At 39.5% G+C, this 23,693-nt stretch overlaps 1 protein-coding gene across 1 annotated transcript; it reads right to left on the bottom strand.

The window, feature by feature from the left end:
* Window positions 1–272: 272 nt before the first annotated feature.
* LOC135480478 (phosphatidylserine lipase ABHD16A-like) lies at window positions 273–23,094 on the bottom strand. Its single transcript, XM_064760318.1, has 20 exons — window positions 23,017–23,094; window positions 22,601–22,657; window positions 21,797–21,863; window positions 20,517–20,603; window positions 18,965–19,050; window positions 17,485–17,558; window positions 16,690–16,782; window positions 15,790–15,863; window positions 15,507–15,547; window positions 14,769–14,873; window positions 13,661–13,774; window positions 13,164–13,328; window positions 11,926–11,989; window positions 11,233–11,296; window positions 7,815–7,871; window positions 7,313–7,375; window positions 6,990–7,063; window positions 6,298–6,396; window positions 5,277–5,323; window positions 273–3,750 (listed from the first exon to the last, which is right to left on the bottom strand). The coding sequence occupies exons 1-20, from the start codon at window positions 23,086–23,088 to the stop codon at window positions 3,646–3,648; spliced, it is 1,608 nt and encodes a 535-aa protein (XP_064616388.1). The 5' UTR covers window positions 23,089–23,094; the 3' UTR covers window positions 273–3,645.
* Between the last annotated feature and the right edge of the window lie 599 nt (window positions 23,095–23,693).

The raw sequence follows: 23,693 nt of genomic DNA, 5'->3' as shown, positions 1-23,693 counted from the left end.
CAAACAACGATATACTAACAAAACCGAATACACCACGTTTCACCTGGTTTGACAATACCAGCGCGATACCATAATTCTGTCTTCCTGCGAGACAAACTCATCCGGTGATAATAACTATGAAGTACATGTAGTTGCTTTTAATGAAAGTTTTTATTTATTTTTTTTATATTTCACGCAGAAGCTTGTCCATGTGAAAACAAACCATTACATAATGGTCCGTGAATATGAAATAGACAAAAAAAACAAAACAAAACAAAAAGAAAAAAACCCATCAGACTACAAATTAATGTTAGATGTACTTAGAGAAATAAATTCAAGACATTATAAATCATGCCTCTATCAGTATGTTGTAAACATCAGTAAACCCATTATACATTATGACATAGTGTTCAGAGTTACCCGCGGGAATGCGACCTTATGTTCACCATTTCCACTTTGCCCTTGTTTAACATTAAGGCTACCATACCAGTTTTGGCAGACAAATAAATACTGTAAATCTTCAACTTCAAAGCACTTCTTTTCAGTAGAATTTATTCATACAAATATGAATATGGCACTAAAATGATTTGTTTGTGCAATTAAAGACGCAAACTATTTCTCTACACTTCATAGTTCTTTCACAATGTTTAAAAATGTTGGTTGCAGAGGCGATTGAAAAGGTTGAAGAATTAGGGTAGCTCACAGTTAGTTTCATTATCGCGTTTTCTTCAACCTTAATCGCTTTCACGTGCAAGAGCCTAAACTCCATTATGGGCAAGGTAAAATATGACAAGCAACACTTTTCTTTTCCATTTTTAGGGCAGTTGATATTTCTACTCATAAAGCTCTGATTATTAATTTTCAGAAAATAAATTAAAATACAGTACCGGTCACAATCACAATATTTCTACATGCACCATAATTGTTACCAAAAAGCTAATTTTACCAACAAAAACAAGTAAAGACTTTTAACAAAAGTGATGAACCAGGAAGGTTTAGGCTAATCCTTTCAAGCATTTAACCAGGCATTTCACTTACTTGTACGTTCCCACTGATATCTGACTAACGTCGGCAACTGTTCTGTTATCCGCATTTCACTCACGTGTACATGTTCCCACTGATATCTGACTAACGCCGGCAATCTTGTGCTATCGACATTTCACTTACGTGTACATGTTCCCATTGATATCTGACTAACGCCGGCAATCTTGTGCTATCCGCATTTCACTTACTTGTACATGTTCCCATTGATATCTGACTAACGCCGGCAATCTTCTGCTATCCGCATTTCACTTACGTGTACATGTTCCCATTGATATCCGACAAACGCCGGCAATCTTCTGCTATCGACATTTCACTTATGCGTACATGTTCCTATTGATATCTGACTAACGCCTGCAATCTTCTGCTATCCGCATTTCACTTACGTGTGCATGTTCCCATTGATATCTGACTAATGCCGGCAATGTTTTGCTATCAGCATTTCACTTTACGTGTACATGCTCCCGTTGATATTTGACTAACGCCGTCAATCTTCTGCTATCGACATTTCACTACGTGTACATGTTTCCATTGATTTCTGAATAATGCCTGCCATGTTCTGCTATCGACATTGCACTACGTGTACATGTTCCTATTGATATCGGACTAACGCTTGCCATGTTCTCCTATTGACATTTCACTTACGTGCATATGTTCCCACTGATATCTGACTAACATCCGAAACGCTCTACTATCGACATCCAAGTATGTACATCTAAATACATGTATTTATGAAATTTGGGCTTATTTGGAAGCGTCAGTTTGTTTTTCAAATAGATTGCCAATTACTGCAGTGATCATTCGAATACTACAAATACTTCTATATGATACAAACGTGAATTTATAACAGTGCTACTGAATATCAATGGAACTGGTTGGAGAACCCCACACAGAAATTTTGAAAGGGCTGATTTCCTCTCACAAAGGCGACAAAAAAGGCCCGAATAAAATCCAGCCATTCAGTGTTTAGTCGCAGAAACTCGTAAATGTACCGCATTTATACAACAGGACGTGAGTAGCTGAAGGACATGATAATATCAGCATAGCTTAAATAGTACAGTTCTTTGATGCCCGGATCTGAAGACATTGCGGTGGATCATGAACAAATTATGTTAGATAAGTTGAGGCACATCTAACAATTTCAAATCAAAAATTAATATACATTCTTTGTAAAAAAAAAACAGTATATACATGTGAATAATATATGTATATATATATATATAAAACAAGAAGCACAATGATCTTCACACATGACATACAGGAAAAGAATTTTACATCAAAAGTTCTTTTGGCAAAGATCTGGAAAGCAGTTACTCTGAATTGGTTACAAGCAATGTGTATAAACATTTATCACTTCGGTGACAATGTAGAACGTACACGTGAAGCAAGAACAATAAATGCCGCTGTGCGAAATGTACATAAAATTGATTTATAAAGAATTCTTACAATGCAGGAATCACAAACCCATCACCCTATTCATACAGCCTTTTACCAGTTTACATGCAAAAAGTTTGAACCACAATTCAGCGTTTTTTTCAGAATATGAAACTGGAGGTAATTGTTACAGCAAGACAGTGTAATCACACCTGCTGGTTATGTGGCTTAAGAGACTTCAAGATGTATGGTACAATCTTCACGTCTAATTACTTGGTAAAACACTAAACGTATCTGTATGAAAGATTAGCCACATATAGCCACGGACACAAGCAGCTAGCAAACTTAACAGGCAAACAGACTTGTCAAAGAAGATGGAAGATGGAGTACCTACCTGTAACCAACTGAAGGAGCAACTACAGGTAACCAATTGAAGGAGATGTTCACCAATTCAGACTAAAGCTAATTTCCACGTCATACCTGATGAACACATCCATATGACCAAAACTACATTATCAGGTTGTTTCTCTCTTTCTCTCAGCAGGACTACGTAATACTCTTACAGCTCTTTAATATTGTGAGCATGAGATCCCAAAGATAGGAATTTTAATAAACACAAAGGATCTCTCCAAAATTTGGTTGCATTATTTTGGGCCTGTTTCATTTCTGTATGACAACAAAACCCTCAATGATTCCACTATGCAGTAACTGTCCTCAGACATTCATGTGGTTGTACATGCAGGATATGTTTTCAAGATCCTGGTAAAGCTCAAATATTTCAACAATACAACATACAGTATAAAGAATGGAAAACCCTGAATTCAAAACATTCAGCCTTTCCTTGCTTTCCTTTTCATTTATCTTAAATGAAAACTATCAAAGCCTTATCAATCAACATTCAAGTATCTTTACAACATTTCTTGTTATTTTTACTTTCTATCCCAAATTTTATTTCCTCTAAAGCCTCCTATATATATATATATATTTGAATTTATTTACATTCATGTTTATTATAATCTACATGTACATATACAAGATATTCCTGTATGGCACCATGTCTTCACAAATCAGCTTTCAGTAAATTTTTTAAAAATGATTTCAGTTATTTGTGTTATTTACTGTTCAGGTATGCACCACCCAAATCTTTAACCAGAAGATTCTGGTTAACGCCACAAAGCCTGGCATACTGTGAGACTAGTGCTCATGCAAAACGCCCGAGCATCATTCAACAGACTCATTGGTAATGGTTAATCATTGTAATGATGATGCAGACTGAAGACTCCAGGGCATGACGAAGAAAGAGGCGGGCAGGGGAGAGCAGTGCGTGCTGTCGTAGTCAACCATGTGACGGGAAGCCTACAAAACACAAGGTACACCAAGCAGAATGAAGAAATATCTGATTATGCCTTGATGACACTTCCGGGATATTGCAGCCAGGTCGAGGAGATATAGCAAAGAGAGATCAAAATGGTACATCAGGGCTCATGGGTTACAGCATGTTTTCATCTTTATCTATATGATTGGTGTTTTACGCCATACTCATGAATATTTCACTTATACAACAACGGCCACCACTGAAGTGGGAAGAAACTGAGCAGAGCCCGGGGGAAACCCACAATCATCCGAAGGCTGCTGACAGCCCGTCCTACATATGGCTGGAGTGGAAGCCATAACGGGCTGGTCTAGAACTCGGCGCAACCGCGCTGGTGAGAAGCTCCTGGGTCATTGCGCCATGGAGCCATGGACGCCCCCTCTTTTCATCTTTAATATAGTACTCAAAGGACTATTTCACTCTTAAAAAAAGCTACTGGTTAAGGTCATGGAAGACAAGGAAACCACCAGCCTTTGGCATCAAACTGACAAACTTTCCTACGTGCAAGTCAAGGCACACAGATTTTCACCTGCAGAGACTGCTTAAGTGGTATATCATTTTGTTTGATGACCCATGACCTCCAGTCAAACCAGTTATATAGGGCCATGCAAGCATATTTACCATGTCCATGATGAGAAGCGCCACATCTGGACTACTGATGATGGTACTGATGAAACCATATGGTAATAAACAGCAACCAAGTGATATGGTGTGGAAATCATACGACACTGTGGAAAACATATGACACTGTGTGGAAATCATACGACACTGTGTGGAAATCATACGACACTGTGTGGAAATCATACGAAACTGTGTGGAAATCATACGACACTGTGTGGAAATCATAGGACTGTGTGGAAATCATACGACACTGTGTGGAAATCATACGACACTGTGTGGAAATCATACGACACTGTGTGGAAATCATACGACAATGTGTGGAAATCATACGACACCGTGTGGAAATCATATGACTGTGTGGAAATCATATGACACTGTGTGGAAAACATACGACACTGTGTGGAAATCATATGACAATGTGTGGAAATCATACGACACTGTGTGGAAATCATACGACACTGTGTGGAAATCATACGACACTGTGTGTAAATCATATGACACTGTGTGGAAATCATAGGACTCTGTGTGGAAATCATGCGACACTGTGTGGAAATCTTATGACACTGTGTGGAAATCATACGACACTGTGTGGAAAACATACGACACTGTGTGGAAATCATATGACAAGGTGTGGCAGCTGCTGCTGGATGTGTCGATACACTCATTCTGCGTAATAAGTTAAATGAATATTAAAGATGACACATCTCTACTTTGACCAATAAAAATTTGCACTTGTTTGCTGAGGTACTTTGTTCACCCCGTAACTGAGCATTCACTGTCTGACACAGATTATCATACTTTTCTCTTCTGTCACAGAACCTGGCGTCTTTCCAGAGAGCACAGAATGGATAGATTGGACTGATCCATCATAGAGAGAGTAAGTACTCACCAGATACAACACCAGTTGCCGCTTTGTTTCCTCAGTAATATCTCCTCCTACAAAAACAGGGTATTTATGTATTTATTTATTTCACTGGCGTTTTTTTTTTCATCTTCCACATAAACCATGTCTGTCAGTTTTAGGGGGAAATTAGAGTGCTCTGAACAGCATTTTATGATTATAATATTGAGTAAATTCACCTTAAAGCAGGGCTTGGGATTAACCTAGTGCTTTTCCTTCATGTAACATGACACAAAAGTAATGCTACTGAACACACAGGCAATTGGGGGATACACTCCACAAACCTTCAACCAACATCCACGAACCTCATCCCTCCTAAACAAAAGACTAATGCCCATAAACTTTGTTTTAGATATTCTGAGGTGACACTGTGGAACTGACTCCCTAAACATACTAAAAAAATCACTGAATGTCAATGTTTTAAAATAAAATGAAATGTTTACTATGTCAAAATATGCCTCTGTTGATAAAGTGCAGAATTGTCTATTTATTTATTTATTTATTTGATTGGTGTTTTACACCGTACTCAAGAATATTTCACTTATACGATGGCAGCCAGCAATATGGTGGGAGGAAACCGGGCAGAGCCTGGGGGAAACCCACAACCATCCGCAGGTTACTGACAGACTTATGACCGTAGAGGAAGCCAGCATGAGCTGGACTTGAACTCGCAGCAACCGCATTGGTGAGAGACTCCTGGGTCATTACGCAGAATTGTTTATGATGCACTACACTGCATATACCCGGTGATCATCTTATATCAGGCTCGTCTATATTTTATATATACTGTATACACACGTAGCAATATCTAGCTGATACTCAAACATCAAGCCCAAAATTTTAACCTGGGCTGTTGACACCGAAAAGCCAGCCAGTTAGCCAGACCTCACCTACATTATCTATCACACTCTACAGACCAAGATGGTTGTATCAACCAAATTTTGACCCAAGTTGGCTGCAGGGTAAAATTACATTCAAACCTTGAATAGCACTTCCTTTGAGAACTAACCTTCTAGGAACGGGAACGACTGTGGATGCTCCCTGGACAGAGACAATAATTTGGTCAGACAGAGATCATCATCTACGCCAACAGAGGTGTACAATTGAGCTGAAATAATGACAAACAATACTATATCAGATGTGGTGTACAGTTGATCTGAAAATGATACCTATTAAAACATCAACTGTGGTGTACAGTTGAGTTGAAAATGACACACAATAAAACATCAAATGAGGTGTACAGCTGAGCTGAAACAACCAACTTTCAAATCTAAATGTATATGTACAAACAGAGAAAGTTTAATTCCACTCATTATTTACAGTGACTAAAAGGGCTGGAGTACAACTGCAAACAAAAAGGGTAACGTATATTTTATTATTAACAAATTCATTTATTTGATTGTCGTTTAACACCATAAAATAAAATGTTTCATTTTATGCGATGGTCATGAAAAACCACTATGCTTTTGGCATGTTACTGACTCACTTTCCCACATGACTTTTAATTGAACACAGTTAGTTGTATGTATACTATACTAAATATACATACAATCACCTCATGAAATGGGTCCTACAGTACTCTGGTGTTCAGAAACCAATGACTTTTTATACAATGAATTGTTAATCTCTGATTCTTTAAAACTCCAAAATCTCATTGCATACATGTACGGAAGGTGTATTTTGATCATCTTCATATCTGACCTTGCCCTACAGAGTCCTTGCTTAGCCAATCCCTCAACAGAGGTAGAGTCTCCTCATCTACTAGCCTGGGGTACCTGCAATATACAAAAACATAACACAATGCAACATAATACATCACCAACAGCATACAGACTGAAACCAAAGCAGTGCTGGTAGACTGATAGTTGACAAATGGGCACAGGTGTAGCCGGGAAAATATAGCCTCTTGTCAGTTTCAGGGCATAATTTTCTTCATTTGGCAAAGAAACATACTCTTTGTTTTATAGCGCCTTCTCGTGTATCTCTTAACACGAAATGACAAAATCAAAATGACTTTTCTTTACCTGTACTGAAGCAGCTTGACCAAGAGATCATTTCCTCTGTTGGTATGAATCAGGGAAGGATCTCTGGAAAACAAATTGTACATGTAAAACAAAACTGTACAGTTGTTATGAAGGGAACAGATTTAGAGATTATCTCAAACCTCCATTAATTCTGCCAGAGTTTAATACAACAAGTCGTTATACATAGACTATAAAATAATCATCAATGAATGAATGCAAAGTACCTTTCTAAAAATTAAGATATTCTTTCTTCTAAATTTTATTCAACTATACACAAAAAATTAAAAAAATATATTACTTCAATGTCAATGTACAACTTTTGCATTTGTCTCTTAGAATGCCATACTCAAGAATATTTCACTTATAGAACCTTCCCATATAAAACCGGAGGAAGCCAGCATGAACTTTGCATATGAATTTGAAATTTACCACTTATTCTTTTTAATTCAACCACATAAAAATAAAATGATTATCAATAAATGTTAATCCACGAACTACTTACAAAGTTGTAATCATTTCATCCCGACTTCTGCGGATCAGCAACACTGGACCTGGATATCTGCACAAAACAAAATAATCATGGTTTACACCTGCTCTCAACACTGGGCCGGGATATCTGCACAAAACAAAATAATCATGGTTTACACCTGCTCTAAACACTGGGCCGGGATATCTGCACAAGACAAAATAATCATGGTTTACACCTGCTCTCAACACTGGGCCTGGTTATCTGCACAAAACAAAATAATCATGGTTTACACCTGCTCTAAACACTGGGCCTGGATATCTGCACAAAACAAAATAATCATGGTTTACACCTGCTCTCAACACTGGGCCTCGATATCTGCACAAAACAAAATAATCATGGTTTATACCTGCTCTCAACACTGGGCCTGGATATCTGCACAAAACAAAATAATCATGGTTTACACCTGCTCTCAATAGTGGGCCTCGATATCTGCACAAAACAAAATAATCATGGTTTATACCTGCTCTCAATACTGGGCCTGGATATCTGCACAAAACAAAATAATCATGGTTTACACCTGCTCTCAATAGTGGGCCTGGATATCTGCACAAGACAAAATAATCATGGTTTACACCTGCTCTCAACACTGGGCCTGGATATCTGCACAAAACAAAATAATCATGGTTTACACCTGCTCTCAATACTGGGCCTGGATATCTGCACAAAACAAAATAATCATGGTTTACACCTGCTCTACACACTGGGCCTGGACATCTGAACAAAACAAAATAATCATGGTTTACACCTGCTCTAAACACTGGGCCTGGACATCTGCACAAAACAAAATAATCATGGTTTACACCTGCTCTCAATACTGGGCCTGGATATCTGCACAAGACAAAATAATCATGGTTTACATCTGCTCTCAATACTGGGCCTGGACATCTGAACAAAACAAAATAATCATGGTTTACACCTGCTCTCAAAGTTTTACCCTGTGTCCCAATTTGTGTGAATTTGACCTTTACATCAAGAGTCCAAATCTTTACAACCGGAAAATGAAAACTGAGGGATTTTTTTCTGGTCAGATTGAGTTTACTCGCATTTTAAATGCCAATTTTAACCCAGTATTGAGTTAAAATTCTACTTTAGCAGATCAGAGACACAAGTATAATTATGATAAAGCAGTTATAAACCGTCCATGTTCAGTTGTTGGTTGTTATATTAAATAGAGAAGCACTTGAAAATCCTCCATACAGGTACACTGCATGCTGTAAGTACCCGAGGGAGCCTCACTTCAGATCACTGGATAGCTTTGACCTATCATAAATTTACACTGCCTGTAAAAAAAACTGATAAATAAGGAAGAGGGGAGCCAGGTCATGTTGTGTTGCATGAAGTTTAAGGGTGAACTATAAGCTGTTGTATCATATGAACTTCCCTGTATGGATTTGGAAAATGCACAGGTCTGCCTTTTCAAGTACCTCTACTATTGTTATCACATCACAACAATGTATCAGTAAAAAGACACTATCCTATCCACCAAAGTTTCCTTGGCATTATTGGGCTGGTGACCGTCAATGACAGCCTGGGAAATCATGCCAATCACATGATACCTGACACACTTCTGACCAGAAAAAAATTATCCTTACACCTGACTAACCATTTTGCTTAATATCGGATGTCCCAAACAGAAAACTTCTGGCGCCAAAACATGTTACTACAAAATTTAAGAATAATCAGTTTCAATTTTTCAGGGATAACTTGGCCCATAGAGATGTACACCCGTCCATCACAAAACTCATTTAAATCACACATAGTAAACTCACAGCGCAGATTCAGTAATTGATTCAAACCGCTGCCTGCTCCCTATATAAAACCGATATGTGCGCAAGCTCTCTTTACTGTTATATACTGTTTTGCACTGTATGCTGTGTTTTATTTATACAAAGGATCTATAAATTATAAATATGGGAGAACACCACATTGCATATGTTCAGAGGACAACCCACGGACGATCAAAGTGAAAACACAAACAAAACTCTCCACTGCTTTCACCTGAAAACACCTGTTCTGCTGTACACTGCTGTACACAAGGCAGCTCCCAGCCCCTGGCATGTATATAAGGCAGCTCTAAGCCCCTGGCATGTATATAAGGCAGCTCTCAGCCACTGGCACATATATAAGGCAACTCCCAGCCCCTGGCAGGTATGTAAGACAGCTCTCAGTCCCTGGCATCTATATAAGGCAGCTCTAAGCCCCTGGCATGTATATAAGGTAGCTCTCAGCCCCTGGTATGTATATAAGGCAGCTCTCAGCCCCTGGTATGTATATAAGGCAGCTCTCAGCCCCTGGCATGTATATAAGGCAGCTCCCAGCCCCTGGCACGTATATAAGGCAGCTCTCAGCCCCTGGTATGTATATAAGGCAGCTCTCAACCCCTGGCATGTATATAAGGCAGCTCTCAGCCCCTGGCACACATATAAGGCAGCTCTCAGCCCCTGGCATGTATATAAGGCAGCTCCCAGCCCCTGGCATGTATATAAGGCAGCTCCCAGCCCCTGGCATGTATATAAGGCAGCTCTAAGCCCCTGGCATGTATATAAGGCAGCTCTGAGCCCCTGGCATGTATATAAGGCAGCTCTGAGCCCCTGGCATGTATATAAGGCAGCTCTCAGCCCTGGCATGTATATAAGGCAGCTCTCAGCCCTGGCATGTATCTCAGCCCCTGGCATGTATATAAGGCAGCTCTCAGCCCCTGGCATGTATATAAGGCAGCTCTCAGCCACTGGCATGTATATAAGGCAGCTCTCAGCCCTGGCATGTATATAAGGCAGCTCTCAGCCCCTGGCATGTATATAAGGCAGCTCCCAGCACCTGGTATGTATATAAGGCAGCTCCCAGCACCTGGTATGTATATAAGGCAGCTCTCATCCCCTGGCACGTATATAAGGCAGCTCTCAGCCCTGGCACGTATATAAGGCAGCTCTCAGCCCTGGCATGTATATAAGGCAGCTCTCAGCCCTGGCATGTTTATAAGGCAGCTTTCAGCCCCTGGCATGTATATAAGGCAGCTTTCAGCCCCTGGCATGTATATAAGGCAGCTCTCAGCCCCTGGCATGTATATAAGGCAGCTCTCAGCCCTGGCATGTATATAAGGCAGCTCTCAGCCCCTGACATGACTGGTATATTAGGCTGCTTTTAGCAAAAGAAGTTTTAGGTTGCTTTTAACAAAGGAGTTTTATGCTGCTTTCAGCCACTGGTGTTTTACATGTACATGTAGGCTGCTTTCAGCCAAAGGCGTTTCATGAAGCTTTTAGCCAAAGGCGTTTCATGAAGGTTTCAGCCAACGGTACTAGGTGTTTTAGCCTGCATTCACCCAAAGGTGTTTTCGGTTAACTTCAGCCACCGTTTTATAAGCAGCATAAATTTACTGGTGGTTTAGACTCACCTACAAAGCTGCTCGGCATTCTGCAGGTCCATGTACTTCTTTATGGTGGTTGTGACAAGGTCCTCTGAAAAATGAACACGAAGTTTTACACCATGCTCAGTCATAATGGTTTTCATATAATCATAAATGCAAAAAAACCCACTTCAAATGAGTGAAAATTTCATCAAAAAATGCAGTTTTCGAGGCAAATAAACCACTGTCTGGCATGTCTGGATGCTGAAACTTTCAAATAGAGTATCATTCTACATGTAGAATCCAAATAAAACTCAAACACCTTTCCCAGATCGAATGCTCAGCAGCAGAAAAAAAAGGAGTAACTCTGTCATGGATAAAATTTCACAAATTTAATACAGTCTATAAAAAATGAAACTTCTCACACAATTCTGTAACAGAAACATTGTTCTTTTTTTGTTCCTTTTCATTTTGGGAGGTGGGGAGGAGAGAAAGTATTCATTTACTTCAGTTTTGTCAATAAAGGGCATGCTGAAGAGTATTAAATAAACAATGGCAGTAAATTTATAATACTTGCACTCGTGGTAAACTCACGACTTCTGGCAAGTTACTGACAGACTTTCTCACAAACGATGCACAGATACACATAACACTTTGGTGGAAGAGAAGTGCTTTTCACGAACCGCAAGACTATGTAAACAAATGCTCAAACATCATCAACCATCTATTATCAATACTTACTCAACAACTCAGGCATTCTGGCTACAGCTAGAGGTAGCAGTGTGTCAAATGTGGCATCCAGCACCTAAACACAGAACATTTCACTGGTTATTTTTATTGGAAGTTTAAACTCTATAACAGTATCAAGATTACTTAATATATTTCTTTATGTAAAACCATACATCATTTTTTTCATCACAAACTCGCATGCATACAATATCTCACTCACAAAGCTTTTGCCAAGGCTTAAGATTTGAAACTGGATCACATTTATTTATACTTTTTTATGGAATCTGATTGGTGTTTTACACCGCACTCACAAGCATACTTCACTGATGCGACAGCCGCGAGCATTATGGTGGGAGCTAGCAGACTGCATGGGGAGAGCTCGAGGGAAACCCATGACCATCTGCACGTTGCTGACACACCTTCCCAAGTATGGCTGGAGAGGAAGCCAGCTTGTGCTGGACTTGAGCTCATAGCGACTGCATTGGTGAGAGCAATAGCATACTTATGCTACTGCACCACTCTGGCAAGCCAACCAACTCGGCCCTCCATTTATTTATGAATATTCATTAAGCAAGAAAATTCTCAACACAAGCAATAAACAATATATCCGCCAGAATTAGTTCACTCTAAATCCTCAATAAATTTGACCAGTAAAGTATTAATAAATTTAGATCCAATTTTTTAAACTTTAATCAGATGATTTTGAAAAGAAAAATGCATTATTCTGGTACAGCAGGAGCACATATGAACTTCACAAAAATTCTTAAACAGTCTGTCCAGCTCTGAGAGCTATCACTTAATATATGCCAAAGCATGAACTACAGTATGTCTGTCTTCAAACAGAGTATGCTGGGAAGTTTCCCAATTGGGCAGTTTCCAGATGGAACTCTCGTCCTACTGTGCCATGTGAATGGTGAAAAATGTTAGACAACCTTGATGAAATTGATTTACTGATCACCTGTCTTTTCCAGAGACACAAATGACACCTCTTTCCCTTAGGCACTTCTCAAGCTGTTCAGATCCCCAGTTTTCACTTTCATTCATCTACTCTAAATTACTTTTTATGACACCTTTTAAAGACGCCCATGTTACAGTGAATGAGATCAAAAATAGTTGCCTAACATTTTCAGCGGGTAACATGATACAGTTGGACTTTTTCTACCTTCAAGGATAAAACAGTTCGAACTCAAAACTCCCCAACTGACTTCTTTTCCTGGTCTTCTGAGTGTTTTAATAACCGCACAACTCACCACGCCCTTGACATCTGGGTAATTCATGGCCGCCCATGAGGCTGGGTATCCACCTATAGACCAGGCAAACAGCACGATGTTGTCTGGGGTGAAGCCGAGCCTGTGGATTGCGTACTGCATTACAGCATCTATAGCATTCTGTTCGTTCTCAGGGAAAGGCACACCCTGGAGGGGTCAAGGAGAACATGTTAAACACCAAAAGGCTGTGAAATAGGTCTACTGATCTTCTTCTGTTTTTATTTTTCTTGTAACTAATGACCAAATGTCTTCTTGTACAATTCATTGGTCTTCTCCAATTGAATCTTCCGTTAGTTTTCATGTATGAAATGCACATTATAAACATAGAAGGTGTGCCTTGCTCAAGAATTCTACCTTAGTCTCACTCTCAAACAAGAGCAGCAGAGCTGAATGTGTACAAGGAACAAACAAAATAATACTGCAACTTGGCAAATATCTGGGCTTCAAAGAGTGAATCAAATGTTAGACTTTTCACTTACCGAGCTGCCAGCAAAGCCTGGATGGTTCCAGCCAAGGACGGAGTATCCGGCTTCTATTGGGGTTACTGTACAACCAATCTCGTAGAAGCCTGAGTTACCCTCACTGCAGACAACCTGTCACATCAGAGATACATGTATCTGGTGTACCCTAAAATGGTATGCCCAAATACCTCTACTCTGATGTCCTGTACACTTATACTTGTAGCTGGTAGATTTGTTCAAGGGTCTTTTTTTTCACTATTTGCTAAACTTCAAATGCTAATCTTTATGTGGCAGATCCACCATCATTTATCTTACTAATTTTTTTTATATATTTATTTATTTATTTCAATGGCCTTGTACTCTGTACTCAAGAATATTTTCCTTATACCACAGCAGCCAGCATTATGGTGGGAGGAAACCGGGGGTAAACCCACAACCATCCACACATTGCTGACAAACCATTTTTTGAATATGGCAGCCAGTATTACGGTGGGAGGGAACGGAAATCCATGACCATCTACAGGTTGCCGATTTTCCCAAGCGTGATGTTAGAAAGTGGTCTTCAGTACTGGTCAAGCACAATCGCATAGAGCACAACTGTAGCACAATCGCCACCAAATGTCGAGGCCCTACACCCACAATGAGGGGGGAGGAATATGCAAATTCCCTGTCTTTCCACGCCTAGCACTAAACTCAAACCCTGCGTGCTGCATGGCTTTGATCCATATTCCTTTCTACCATATACCTATGCCCCACTCCCATGTTCCTCTCTACCATATACCTATGCCCCACTCCCATGTTCCTCTCTACCATATACCTGGGCCCCACTCTCATGTTCCTCTCTACCATATACCTAGGCCCCACTCCCATGTTCCTCTCTACCATATACCTATGCCCCACTCTCATGTTCCTCTCTACCATATACCTAGGCCCCACTCCCATGTTCCTCTCTACCATATACTTATGCCCCACTTCCATGTTCCTCTCTACCATATACCTATGCCCCACTCCCATGTTCCTCTCTACCATATACCTGTGCCCCACTCCCATGTTCCTCTCTACCACATACCTAGGCCCCACTCCCATGTTTACAGAATGTTTTGTTACCATGACGCTGTGGACATACCAGTGTTTGACCCTGAGGAAAGAGCAAACTCCCGCGCTTGTCTATAAACATGGTGTCTATTTGATTGCCATCAGCTGTTTGCAGCTTGGCACGATGGCCTCTTTTCTGAAAAACAAAAACCAAATAGCAGTCAGTTAATTCTAAAATCTGCAAACAAAAGTCAACAATAAGTTCTATGGGTGGAGAAAACGGTGCCCGGTGTAAACTTTTGACTTTTGGCGAGTTACTGACAAACTTGTGTGATGTACATGATAGGAACACTCATTTGTTGGAAGACGAGTGGTCTTTATCTAATTTAGATTTATCTAAATCTAAATATCATCAACCTGAACCTAATGTTCACCAACTGTCTCATACTGATTTTGAATTTTAAAATAGATTTGATTAATGATACTCAATACAACACAACGCCATGTTAAATATGATGATCAATGTGTTTTGGAATATCAAGCCAACATGTGAAATGCTAACAAATGCAGTGAGCATCAGGCCCACTCTGACATAAAGGCCAAGAAAACTAAGGGAGATAACTCTTGGACAAAGCATTACAGATACACATAAGCATATAATTTTCCACTATATCCTGTAATGTAATGAATCTGAGCCTATCACGTTCAGAGGGTTAAATTGCTGGTTTGTTACGACTTGTCAGCTGTTTGACCAAAGCTTGCTTTTCTTGTTTCGGCAGCACTACGGACTATGGCACTACGGCACTATGGAAAAGGTTGGTTTACTTACTTCTTCTATTAACTTAGCCCTCTGCTGAATCAGAGTGGGCCCTGAAACAGAAAAAAAAAACTGAAGTGATTCTGCTTCATAATGTCTGCATTTGGAGTCCTGGAAATTGAAGAACACATTTTTCAGAGGAGACAACTAGATTTATACATACAAGTACGTGTGCATAACAAAAACCAATGATGGATTTCCCTGAAAATGCTCGCTAAAAACTTTTCCTGTGCTTATTCCAGAAACTGTTATCACCCATTACCCAGTTGTGATGGAAATATTGTCAGCCTCTTACCGACTAGCATATTGATGAGAGCTGTCGTACCAGGGTAAACCATCCTTCTGCCAAATGTGTGAGCCAGCAGGAAACTGTGAAGGGGAAGTATTTTCATGAGTAAATCCTTTTGAATCTTACATGTAACTATATTTATTGACTATTCATACATCACTAGAACCTGCTTCCCTCTCCATCAACCACACAAGAGGAGGAGAGAGGGCCAATAATGTCCAAAGGAGAAAGGGTCAATAATGTACAAAGGAGAGAGGGTCAATCATGTATAAAGGAGAAGGGATCAACAATGTCCAAAGGAGTGAGGGTCAATAATGTCCAAAGGAGAGAGAGTCAATAATGTCCAAAGGAGAGAGGGTCAATAGTCCGAAGGAGAGAGGGTCAATAATGTCCAAAAGAGTGAGGGTCAATAATGTCCAAAGGAGAGAGAGTCAATAATGTCCAAAGGAGAGAGGGTCAATAGTCCGAAGGAGAGAGGGTCAATAATGTCCAAAAGAGATAGGGTCAATAATGTACAAAGGAGAATGGATCAACAATGTCCAAAGGAGAGAGGATCAATAATGTCCAAAGGACAAGGGATCAATAACATCCAAAACAGAGAGGGTCAATAATGTCCAAAGGACAGAGGGTCAATCATGTCCAAAGGACAGAGGGTCAATAATGTCCAAAGGAGAGAAGGTCAATAACGTCCAAAGGAGAAAGGGTCAATAATGTCCAAAGGAGGGAGGATCAATTATGTCCACAGGAGAAAAGGGTCAACAACGTCCACAGGAGAGAGGGTCAATAATGTCCAATGGGGATAGGGCCAACAAAGAAAATGCAGAGAGCAGTCCATGCACTGTAAGGAGCATTACCATAACTTCTTGTATTTTTTCCGGTCTGCTTCATGCAACAACAACAACTCACCTGAGCACATGACAAGGTATGGCCTTCACATGACTGGCCACACTGCGGGGACGGTTCCTGTATGGGCTGTCAACTCTTATTTTACTGGCATCCCTGGGAAATATTAATAATATCAAATATGCTACTAGTTAGTAGTTGACTGGATTCTGAGACAGGGATGTGGCACACAGACACTGAATTCAGTGTGCAAATCACACAGATTAACTGACTGGCTGATTGATGTTTTACAATGCTTTCACAAATTTTTCACTTTTATGATGGCGGTAATATTTATGTGTGCAGCGAACCTACAAATATCTGACAAACCTCCTGACTTAGAGGGATACACAATCAATTCTGAATGGCCGGTGTGAGAGATAGGCATGTCCATGCTACACCATCCATGCCTAAGCTAAATTTTAAGTATGGCAGATTTATTCAAGCGCGACCAAGGCTGCATAGCTTAACCCAGGAAACCCTATATCCACTGTCAGCCAATCAGCGTCAATGTTTCAATATGCCACCTGGTTTCAACATGTGACCTCATTGGACTGGCCAAGGGTCTGATGGTCACAAGGTCATTTCTGTGGAAACCTGACTGGTCATTTGATTGTCCAGCATTGTGTGGAACACATGATCAACAAGGCATCACAACTGTATGGAAAGGGCAGTGCCGTTATTCTTCTACAGATAAAGACAAACCTCACAACACAGAGAGTACATGTAGGTCGAGCAAAAACCACCACGTTGTCAATCACACTAAAAGAAGTTCAAAGTTTAAATCTTGACATTTATGAAGTGTAGAAAATTCTTCACCCTCTTCCACCCTCATTCCACATGAAGTCCACAGGCCACGCCCAGAATTCACTGTCATACCTCAATAAATTTTTCTGAAACACACACACAGAATCCATTTATAATGTTGAGATTACCTTCAGCTCTCTAATTTAGGCACCATACATGTGAGTTAATTCAGGTCAAGATATTTTCAGATATTAAGAAACCTGAACATTATGTCTTACATATGTACATGTACACCAAACGTGGATCCTTCAAGCATCGAGACCAAATGTGGATCTCGCAAGCATCGAGACCAAACGTGGACCCCACATGCATCGAGACCAAACGTGGATCCCGCAAGCATCAAGACCAAACGTGGATCTTGCAAGCATCGAGACCAAATGTGGATCCCGCATGCATCAAGACCAAACGTGGATCCCGCAAGCATCGAGACCAAATGAGGATCTCGCAAGCATCGAGACCAAACGTGGATCCCAAAGGCATCGAGACCAAACGTGGATCCCGCAAGCATCGAGAGAAAGATTTTATCATTTTACTGTACCTGTTTCAAACCTTGTAATTTTATAAATCGGACTGTCCGGGTTAGAATGTGAAATGCTGAGTTGACAATATAAGTAATGATATTCACATACAAATACCCTAAAAAGATTAAAATTTCACAAAGGTGCATTTTTAGAGGCAAATAAATGTCACTAAGTATTACTTTTAGTACTGAAACTTGTAATTTTCCAGTAGAATATCATGATTCATTTGTTTATTTATTTATTTATTTATTGGATTGGTGTTTTACGCCATACTCAAGAATATCTCGCTTATACAATGTCGGACAGCATTATGGTAGGAGGAAATCAAGCACAGCCTGGAAGAAACCTATGGCCATCCACAGGTTTCTCACAGACACCTTCCCAAGTTCAGCCAGAGGGGATGCCAGCATGAGCTCATGAACTCACAATGACCACATAGGTGAGGTGTTCCTGGGTTATTGCACCCTGCTGGCAGGCTGGCATGCTAGGCCACATAGGCCCCTATTATGTTTCATCCCATGTCCCAAGCAAACCTCAGAACACCTTTCTAAAATTAATGGAACTCTCAGAATCATGAAAAATGGGCAAGTTAGTCATGGACAAAATGTCTGGTCATTCAGGGTACCTTTGCTAAAGTGGGCCCCAAATACACTGATTATACAGTATTCCAGTGTTAATGGACAACAGTACTGTGTTAATCATACAAAGCCAGTCAGAAAGAGCTAGCTTACAAAATGACACATGAAAATTTTCTTGAACTCATTTACATGCATTAAAAATACTTCTGAAAATTTTTGATTTTTGAAATTCAGCATAAAATCATCCACCGTACAAAGTACCAATTCAAAACACCACAACTACCAATTTTCGTCGAATAATGATACACCCTTATTTTATATTTTCAAGAAAGTGATACTGAGTACTTGCTCCCCATCCTGCTCCAAATATATGAATTTATAAAAAAAACTTACCTTTGTTTGTTCATTAAAATTTTTCTGAGCAGCCGAAAGGACACTAATAAACATTACATAATCAGGATTAGTTATCCTTCCTATACCTGAAAGAAATGAAAAAAAACAAACACACTGTACTGAGTCACTCAGATGATACATGAAGTAAGGAGAATCAACAAAATGATACATGAAGTAAGGAGAATCAACAAAATGATACATGTAGTTAGGAGAATCAACAAAATGATACATGTAGGTAGTAGAATCAGCAAAATGATACATGTAGTTCGGAGAATCAACAAAATGATACATCTAGTTAGGAGAATCAATAAAATGATACATGTACATGTGGGTAGTAGAATCAACAAAATGATACATGTAGGCAGTAGAATCAGCAAAATGATACATGTAGTTAGGAGAATCAACAAAATGATACATGTAGGTAGTAGAATCAGCAAAATGATACATGTAGTTAGGAGAATCAACAAAATGAGACATGTACATGTAGGTAGTAGAATCAACAAAATGAGACATGTAGCTTGGAGAATAGACAAAATTATACATGTGGGTGGGAGAATCAACAAAATAAGACATGTCGGTAGGAGAATCAACAAAATGATACATATAGTTTTTCATACCTGAGCAAACCACTATAAAACCTTACATCAGAGATAACTTGAAGTCTTAAAAATCAGTGAATAAAGTGAGTTACTGGACACATTGATGTGACACATTTTCCTTGATACTCATTGACTCATCCAATTTATAGGGCCAATTAAGATTTTTTTGGGAAGTTTGATTAATTTCTCATCCAAAACACTTAAGTGTTGGCATCAAGAATATCATTTAAAGGCTGTTATTTGCTTTTGAAGTGCATTTTTTTCATACCAAACATAAGGTGAAATACAGTAATTCAATGACCAGTTTTTAACAAAGTTTGAGTGAAAGAAGCATCACTTTCACATGGGGCATGAATTTATCATCATACACATGGCATACAATGATATCCTGACCCTGAAAGTTACATGGATTTAATTCCACACTGCGTACCGGGTATAAGTATCTGTGACCTCAGGGTCAGGTATATCAAAAGTGTATTCAAAGTTAAACTAGGGTTATATCCAAATACCAGTTGTATGTGTAGTATTATCTTAATAGAAACCAAATGTCATCCAAAATCCTAATATAAATTTGAACAACTTGAACTGAGAGCAAGTAGGGCCTCTATGGCCTCTGTGGCTAGCGTGCCCAGGAGCCACCAGCTACTTGGGAAGGTCTGTCAGCAACCTGTGGCTGGTCGTGGGTTTCTCCTGGGCTCTGCCCGGTTTTCTCCCACCATAATGCTGCCTGGTGTCGTATAAGTGAAATATTCTTGAGAACCCTGTAAAATATCAATCAAATAAAAAAATTTTAAAAAATTAAACCTCGCAGTCATACATGTCTGGCAGTTAATTTAGATTTCTCTTTTAGTGCCTTTGACTCCGGTCTAAGAAACAAACACCATGAATACATGTAGTCAGAAATTGTACCCACAAATTGTTTCCATCGTGATGTCAGGTGCAAATGCACTTACCTCTAATAATATACGCCCCAGTATAAATAACAACAACTGAGAATATTGTTTTTGATAAACTGCCAGCGCCTTCTAAGCTGAAATAATCTGAAAAAAATATATATATTTATGCTCATGAAAATGTTACACCTTAATATAATACAGCTTTACAGGTGGAAGAAACCAGAGTAGCTGTAGTTAACCACTGAATATCTTGGAAGAAGCCTGAGTAGCTGCAGTTAACCACTGAATATATTGGAAGAAGCCTGAGTAGCTGTAGTTAACCACTGAATATATTGGAAGAAGCCTGAGTAGCTGCAGTTAACCACTGACTATATTGGAAGAAACCAGAGCAGCTGCAGTTAACCACTGCATATCTTGGAAGAAACCAGAGAAGCTGCAGTTGACCACTGAATATCTTGGAAGAACCCAGAGTGTGTGCAGTTAACCACTGAATATCATTGAAGAAACCAGACTAGCTGCAGTTAACCACTGCATATCTTGGAAGAAACCAGAGTAGCTGTAGTTAACCACTGAATATGTTGGAAGAAACCAGATTAGCCCAGGTTAACCACTGAAAATCTTGGAAGAAACCAAAGTAGCTGCAGTGAACCACTGCATATCTTGGAAGAAACCAGAGTAGCTGCAGTTAACCACTGAATATCTTGGAAGAAACCAGAGTTGCTGCTGTTAACCACTGAATACCCTGGAAGAAACCAGAGTATCTGCAGTTAACCACTGCATATCTTAGAGGAAACTAGAGTAGATGCAGTTAACCACTGCAAATTTTGGAGGAAACCATAGTAACTGCAGTTAACCACTGCATATCTTAGAGGAAACTAGAGTAGTTGCAGTTAACCACTGCAAATTTTGGACGAAACCATAGCGGCTGCAGTTAACCAATGCAAATTTGGAGGAAACCATAGTAGTTAGAGTTAACCACTGCATAGTTTGGAGGAAGCCAGAATAGCTGCAGTTAACCACTGCATATTTCCAGGTACTTGAGAAACCCCTTCAGTCTAGTTTTAAAACCACAGCGAAAGCTGTATCTGAAGATGCATCCTCATTACCCAAAAACCGGATGGTCACAGTAAGCCTTCAGGGCCCGTTAGACACCTAACGTGATATACTGATGAGCCACATGCCTGAAAAGTTTTTCCAATACTGAAAACTAATATCACAGGCAACAGGTCAGTAAATTAAGTTTATCTTGCACCCTCCTTAGTGTCCTGCTAGATGAACAAAGTAAACTAAAAGTACTGTAATTCCTACTGAATGGACACTACAAGAAGCCGTCTTACTTCTACGATAAAGCACTGTCAACAGTACAGGAGATGTCCAAAATGAAAGAGACCAGCAAAATCGTATCTGAAAAAAAGATAAAAAATGAATGATAACCATTTATTTATATATTTATCTGATTGGTGTTTTATGCCGTACTCAATAATATTTCACTTATTTGACTGCGGCCAGCATTATGGTCAGAGAAAACCGGCCAGAGCACACACTCACACAATCAAACACACATATAGCATCCCAGAATAGTCCAATGTTCTTTCACATGTATTAGTTACATCAACCCCACACATTCTGAAACATAACTTTTACCTCCTTCATTCTGCCATGAAAAACATAAGAGAACTTGTACATACATACACCCACATATAATTTATAGTCCGTGACAGCACAAAATCATTTTGACAATATTATTTGGCCAGAACAATATGAGCCAGGAATGGATTAAAACGGGCAGCAGCAATTAATAATTTAGGTCCAATATTAATTCTCTTCAATCCAGGCAAGAAACGGGTGCTGCAAATCATGTTCAGACTCCTTGACATGAGGGAAGTGCGTTTTTTGGTACCTTAACAAAGCCATTATTGTGGTCTGGTTGATTTCAATCCGCATTCCTCATTGATTTTATTACAAGTTGGGGTGTGGGCATACAATTTCTCAAGCAGAATTTCAACAAAACAAATATTAACATGTAATCAGGCGCGAATGACGCTGCCAAGTTAAAGCTGTCGGTTGAAAATTAGCACCCTGCTGCAGTGTACTACCAGATCTCGTGAGATTTCAACTAAAAATATATATACAGTACATACCACTTTAATAAAACTATCCCCAGTGGCTTCCACGAAATTCGGCTGATAAAGCCTTCCCTTTAAACAAAAGAAAACAAACACAATGGGTTATAGTAATACCATAAACATATGCGCAAAACCACACGCCAGGAAACATACACGTTAGTTTTTTCGACCAATAGAACACAACTCGTTACAGTCACTAGACCTGTGCACGACGAATGAGAACTTTCAGTCAACTGTTTTAACATTTTCACCACTACGTTCGAGAGTGACTTGTAAATAAATCTTTGCATTATGCGCAAAACCAAAAGTCAAGAAAATGCATTTAAGTTTAGAAGCGGATAGCAGTTTTACAGGTAGCGCTTGGTACAAAGTAATTTATGATGATGATTTTACATTCTACAAATTCCGGCTGGGCTAGAAGACTGCCTTACATTGTTATTGTCACTCCGGTGAATTCGGAATAGTCTTGGACCCTTCAGGCAGTTTATCAAAGTACTTGCCATCTTGAATTTCGAAAGTGACAGCACTGAAGATGGACTCGAAAGGGAGACTACTCTTGTTCAAAATAGCCGGGCGGAACAAAACAGTTGTAGTTCTTGAAAAGTCATAAAAAACTGAACAGAATAGGATTTTCACAATGTCATTTGTTTCAGGTCCGCAAAATCAACCTGTGGTGCAGGCGTGACGAGCAAAAGTCTATCCAGAGCTAGCGTGTAGGCCAAGGTACTGTAGTTCAGTCTAATCCTTGAGCTTACACACAAGTTAATCATGAGTGACCAGGTAGAAACTATGTAACTCTTAATGGAGCAGTGTTCTCCAAGGAGACGAGCATATATACCAAAGAGAAACCATCAGCTATATAGTTCTTTGGCAAGACTATCAAACATATCAAACTTTGAAAGAAAACCATCAGTTTTTTTTTCTTAAAAACCATCAAGGAATTAAACAATCTTTTGTAGAGAGATCATCAAACATATCAGTGGAAAATCGTGAGTGTTCTTTAGGGAGACCAGCAAACATATCCGTAGGAAATCGTGAGTGTTCTTTAGGGAGACCGGCAAACATGTCAATGGGAAATCGTGAGTGTTCTTTAGGGAGACCAGCAATC

Source organism: Liolophura sinensis, chromosome 13, assembly GCF_032854445.1.
Source record: "Liolophura sinensis isolate JHLJ2023 chromosome 13, CUHK_Ljap_v2, whole genome shotgun sequence".
NCBI lineage: Eukaryota > Metazoa > Mollusca > Polyplacophora > Chitonida > Chitonidae > Liolophura > Liolophura sinensis.
Note: the sequence above shows the minus strand (reverse complement) of the source record. Positions and strands in the feature narration are given on the sequence as shown.